The 5,790-nt window shown below is 70.6% G+C and overlaps 1 protein-coding gene across 1 annotated transcript; it reads right to left on the reverse strand.

Annotated features, from left to right (window-relative positions):
* Nucleotides 1-1,000: 1,000 nt before the first annotated feature.
* On the reverse strand, nucleotides 1,001-5,779 carry LOC130604445 (sharpin-like; the record flags this gene model as incomplete). The annotated part of the gene is made up of 5 exons (XM_057418957.1): nucleotides 5,591-5,779; nucleotides 4,270-4,444; nucleotides 3,661-3,771; nucleotides 2,688-2,829; nucleotides 1,001-1,122 (listed from the first exon to the last, which is right to left on the reverse strand). Coding segments are annotated over exons 1-5 (739 nt in total), but the record flags the coding sequence as incomplete, so codon positions are not given.
* Nucleotides 5,780-5,790: the final 11 nt, after the last annotated feature.

Raw genomic sequence — 5,790 nt, forward strand, 5'->3', positions numbered from 1 at the left:
CCCGTGCCATGGGGACCCCCCCCCCCCTTCCCCGTGCCATGGGGACCCCCCTTCCCCCCTTCCCCGTGCCATGGGGACCCCCCTTCCCCGTGCCATGGGGACCCCCCCTCCCCGTGCCATGGGGACATGGGGACCCCCCCCTTCCCCGTGCCATGGGGACCCCCCCCTTCCCCGTGCCATGGGGACCCCCCCCTTCCCCTTGCCATGGGGACCCCCCGCTCCCCGTGCCATGGGGACCCCCCCTCCCCGTGCCATGGGGACCCCCCCTTCCCCTTGCCATGGGGACCCCCCCCTTCCCCGTGCCATGGGGACCCCCCTTCCCCGTGCCATGGGGACCCCCCTTCCCCGTGCCATGGGGACCCCCTTCCCCCCATGGGGACCCCCCCCCTTCCCCGTGCCATGGGGACCCCCCTTCCCCGTGCCATGGGGACCCCCCATGGGGACCCCCCCCTTCCCCGTGCCATGGGGACCCCCCCTTCCCCGTGCCATGGGGACCCCCCCCTCCCCGTGCCATGGGGACCCCCCCTTCCCCGTGCCATGGGGACCCCCCCCCTCCCCGTGCCATGGGGACCCCCCCGCCCCCCCCTTCCCCGTGCCATGGGGACCCCCCCCTTCCCCGTGCCATGGGGACCCCCCCCTTCCCCGTGCCATGGGGACCCCCCCTTCCCCGTGCCATGGGGACCCCCCCCCTTCCCCGTGCCCCCCCCCTTCCCCGTGCCATGGGGACACCCCCTCTCCCCGTGCCATGGGGATCCCCCCCTTCCCCGTGCCATGGGGACCCCCCCCTTCCCCGTGCCATGGGGACCCCCCCCTCCCCGTGCCATGGGGACCCCCCCTCCCCGTGCCATGGGGACCCCCCCCTTCCCCGTGCCATGGGGACCCCCCCCTTCCCCGTGCCATGGGGACCCCCCCCTTCCCCGTGCCATGGGGACACCCCCTCTCCCCGTGCCATGGGGATCCCCCCCTTCCCCGTGCCATGGGGACCCCCCCTTCCCCGTGCCATGGGGGGGGGTCCCGGCCCCGCTCCGTACCTGCTCCTTCAGCGCCGCGATGCTCGTGTGCGCCCGCACCAGCAGCGTGATGCTGGCCGAGGAGGTGGCGTCCTCCACCCCGACCTTCATCCTGCGGGGGACGGGGACACGGGGATGAGGAGTGGGGAGCGGGGAGCTGCTGCTGCTGCTGCTGCACAGGGGCCAGGAGTCCAGCTCCGCGCCCCAACCATCATCCATCCCCTGCCAGGATGGGACAGGAACCCCCGCAGCTCCCGGCCCCATCCCAGACCTCACAGGGAATCTGCTTTGGGGGTCATTGGGGTCCGTGGAGCTGCTCTGCCCCAGCAGGGATCCACGGAGCTGCTCTGCCCCAGGAAGGATCCACGGAGCTGCTCTGCCCCAGGAAGGATCCATGGAGCTGCTCTGCCCCAGGAAGGATCCACGGAGCTGCTCTGCTCCAGCAGGGATCCATGGAGCTGCTCTGCCCCAGCAGGGATCCACGGAGCTGCTCTGCCCCAGGAAGGATCCACGGAGCTGCTCTGCTCCAGCAGGGATCCATGGAGCTGCTCTGCTCCAGCAGGGATCCATGGAGCTGCTCTGCTCCAGCAGGGATCCATGGAGCTGCTCTGCTCCAGCAGGGATCCACGGAGCTGCTCTGCCCCAGGAAGGATCCACGGAGCTGCTCTGCTCCAGCAGGGATCCATGGAGCTGCTCTGCTCCAGCAGGGATCCATGGAGCTGCTCTGCTCCAGCAGGGATCCACGGAGCTGCTCTGCTCCAGCAGGGATCCATGGAGCTGCTCTGCTCCAGCAGGGATCCACGGAGCTGCTCTGCTCCAGCAGGGATCCATGGAGCTGCTCTGCTCCAGCAGGGATCCACGGAGCTGCTCTGCTCCAGCAGGGATCCACGGAGCTGCTCTGCTCCTGCAGGGATCCACGGAGCTGCTCTGCTCCAGCAGGGATCCACGGAGCTGCTCTGCTCCAGCAGGGATCCACGGAGCTGCTCTGCTCCTGCAGGGATCCACGGAGCTGCTCTGCCCCAGCAGGGATCCACGGAGCTGCTCTGCTCCAGCAGGGATCCATGGAGCTGCTCTGCTCCAGGGCACATGCAGGAGCTGTGGGGGATGCCCCATCCCGGGATGTGGCTAAAGGAGCTGTGCTCCAGCAGGGATCCATGGAGCTGCTCTGCTCCAGCAGGGATCCACGGAGCCCAGCTCCATCCCGGGATGTGGCTACAGGAGCTGTGCTCCAGGACACACAGGAGGGATCCCTGCCCCATCCCGGGATGTGGCTACAGGAGCTGTGCTCCAGGGCACACAGGAGGGATCCATGGAGCCCAGCTCCATCCCGGGATGTGGCTACAGGAGCTGTGCTCCAGGGCACACGGGAGGGATCCCTGCCCCATCCCGGGATGTGGCTACAGGAGCTGTGCTCCAGGGCACACGGGAGGGATCCCTGCCCCATCCCGGGATGTGGCTACAGGAGCTGTGCTCCAGGGCACACGGGAGGGATCCCTGCCCCATCCCGGGATGTGGTCTAAAGGAGCTGTGCTCCAGGACACACAGGAGGGATCCCTGCCCCATCCCGGGATGTGGCTAAAGGAGCTGTGCTCCAGGGCACACGGGAGGGATCCCTGCCCCATCCCGGGATGTGGCTACAGGAGCTGTGCTCCTGCAGGCCCGGGCCCTGTCCCTCACCTGATGTGCTCCGGGGGGTAGGTGCTGTCCCGGAGCAGGATGCTGAGCAGGGCCTGGTGCCGGGCCAGCGCCGCGGCGCAGCGCGAGGCCTCCTCCTCGTCCCCAAACTCGATGGCCTGGGCGAGGTTCAGGGCCAGGTCCTCTGTGGGGGGGAGAGCAGGGAGAGCCATGGGGAGCCCCTGCAGAGCCAGCCCCAGGGACACAGCTCCGTGTGTGTGTGTGTGTGAGGAGCAGCCCCCAGGGCCCTGCTGATGGGAGAATGATCCTGGAGTCGTGGCATGGGTTGGGATGAAGGGAGCTTAAAGCTCCTCTGGCTGCAGCCCCTGGCCCAGGCAGGGACCCCTTCCCCTGGAGCAGGGTGCTCCGAGCCCCTGTGTCCAGCCTGCCCTTGAATCACACTTCAGAGGAGGCCTGGGGAGGACTTCGGGGAGGCCTCCAGAGGAGGCCATGGGGCTGCTGCGAGGGCTGGAGCAGCTCTGCCCTGGAGCCAGGCTGGGAGCAGAGAAGGGGGGAGCTCAGAGCAGCTCCAGGGCCTGAAGGGGCTGCAGGGAGCCTTGGGACAAGGGAGGCAGGGATGGGAGGAGGAGGAAGAGGGAAGAGTTGATGGGAGCTTGGGGAGTTCTTCCCCATGAGGGCGCTGGGTCCCTGGCAGGGGTTGAAGGGAGAAGCTGTGGCTGCCCCATCCCCGGCCGTGCTCAGGGGCTCAGCAGCAGAAGCTCTGTACAGAAACACCCCCCTGGGGGCACCAGGGCAGTGCTGGGGTCACCAACCCCGGAGGCCTCTAAAAGGCAGGCACAGGAGCCCCTTGGGGCCAGGGGTGGCCGTGGCTGGACTGGAAGTGCTGAAAGCTCCTTCCCAGCCTCAACGATTCCATGAAGCAGGCATGGGCTGAGCAGCAGCCCCAGCCCCAGCCCCAGCTCTGGGCTCTCTCCCGGGGAGCATCGGGACCCCCCCCCAGGAGCCCCCCAGGTACCTTTCTCCCGGAGCTCCGTGGTCAGAGCTTCCTCCGCTCCCTGATCCCCAGGGTTGGGGTTGGCCTCCGGGGGGGGAGGCAGAGCCTCGGCTGCCAACGCGCTCTCAAAGGCTGTGGAGAGGCAGGAACACGTCAGAGGGGGCAGCTCGGGGGCTGCCGGGTGCCAGGGGAGGGCAGGAGCTCCCCCCCCCCCAAATCCTTCCTGCTCTTGGGTTCCCCCTCCAGGCAGCAGCGCACGGGGCTGGGGCATCCCCAGTGGGGCCAGTCCGGGAGGGACTCATGGGGCAACCGCTGCTCCCATGGGGCACGGGTGCAGCTGCAGGGATGCACCTGCAGGGGTGCTGCAGCTGCAGGGGTGCTGCTGCAGGGGTGCTCCCGCAGGGATGCAGCTGCAGGGGTGCAGCCGCAGGGCTGTTCCTGCATCCCAGGATGTGGGCGAAGGCAGCTCTGCTCCCATTGCCTGCCCCCACCTCCGGCCGTGCCCCAGCACCTCCTTGGATGCTCCAGCACCCACGGGAAGCCCGTGAGGGTCCCTCCATGGGAGCTCACAGCCCGGAGGCTTGGCTCGGCCCAGGACAGGGGGGCACCAGGGTGAGATCCGGCTCGGACCTTTCTGCACCTCCCGCAGGGAGCTGCTCACGATCGTCCACCACTTCTGCGCCTCCCGCTCCTCCTCGAAGCTGAGCACCAGGGGCTCGTCCCAGGCGCCCAGCACCAGCAGCTCGTGGCTCCTGGGGGCCAGCACCTTGTACGCGACGTCCTTGAGGTCGTAGTCGGCGATGGGCTGCGGGGCGAGAGGGACAGAGCCGGATCCTCCCTGCTTCAGGGGGGCTTGGGACAAGGGAGGCAGGGATGGGAGGAGGAGGAACGGCTCCAGCGGGAAGAGTTGATGGGATCTTGGGGAGATCTTCCCCATGAGGGTGCTGGGGCACTGAAGAGGTTGAAGGGAGAAGCTGTGGCTGCCCCATCCCTGGCAGTGCTCAAGGCCAGGTTGGACACAGGGGCTCGGAGCACCCTGCTCCAGGGGAAGGGGTCCCTGCCCAGGGCAGGGGTTGGAGCTGGAGGAGCTTTAAGGTTCCTTCCCACCCAACCCATCCCGTGACTGGATAACACGGAGCTGATGCTGCAGCCAGACCCTGCCCAAGGCCCCAAAGACACCCCACAGCCCCCAGCTAGGGGCAGCTTCACCTCCCCCTTCCCCGCTCTCATCCCCAGCACGGGGCAGGAGAAGTCCTGAGCTCCTTAGAGCTGCCCCAAAGCCACCTTTGAGCCCCCAGGAGCCCTCCCTGAGCAAGCAGGAACAGGGCAGGGACGGGGGCAGGGGCAGGCGGGGGCAGGGGCAGGCAGGGGCCGGCAGGGGCGGGGCAGGGGCAGGCAGGGGCCGGCAGGGGCGGGGCAGGGACAGGGCAGGGACAGGCAGGGGCCGGCAGGGACAGGGCAGGGACGGGCAGCGGCCGGCAGGGACAGGGCAGGGACAGGGCAGGGACGGGGCAGGGACGGGCAGCGGCCGGCAGGGACGGGGCAGGGACGGGGCAGGGACGGGGCAGGGACGGGCAGCGGCCGGCAGGGACAGGGCAGGGACAGGGCAGGGACGGGGCAGGGACGGGCAGCGGCCGGCAGGGACGGGCAGGGACAGGGCAGGGACAGGGCAGGGCCGGGGCAGGGACGGGGCAGGGACGGGGCAGGGACGGGGCAGGGACGGGGCAGGGACAGGGCAGGGACGGGCAGGGACAGGGCAGGGACAGGGCAGGGACGGGGCAGGGACGGGGCAGGGACGGGGCAGGGACGGGCAGGGACGGGGCAGGGACGGGCAAGGGTAGCACAGGGGGGGCTGTGACATCCCCGGCCCCCCTCCAGCCGCGCTCTGTCCCCACCCGGAAGCCCCCAGCCCACCGCGGTCCGTCCGGGTTCAGGTTCCCCCGCCCCTCACCGCGCCTCCGTCGTGCCGGAGCTCGAGGCGGAAGCGGCGGCTGGCGGCGGGCGCGGGTCCCGCGCTGAGCTGCAAGCGGAGCGCGGCGGCGGCGGGCAGCGGCGGGAGGCGGGCGGGACGCGCCAGGGAGGCCCGCACCGACATCAGCACCGTGAGCGGCGGCGGGGCCGAGGCCCCGGGCAGCGCCATGGCCGGGCCGC

Source organism: Pezoporus wallicus, unplaced genomic scaffold, assembly GCF_028554395.1.
Source record: "Pezoporus wallicus isolate ANWC-B61680 ecotype Strahan unplaced genomic scaffold, APGP_CSIRO_Pwel_v1 contig_14869, whole genome shotgun sequence".
Lineage (NCBI taxonomy): Eukaryota > Metazoa > Chordata > Aves > Psittaciformes > Psittacidae > Pezoporus > Pezoporus wallicus.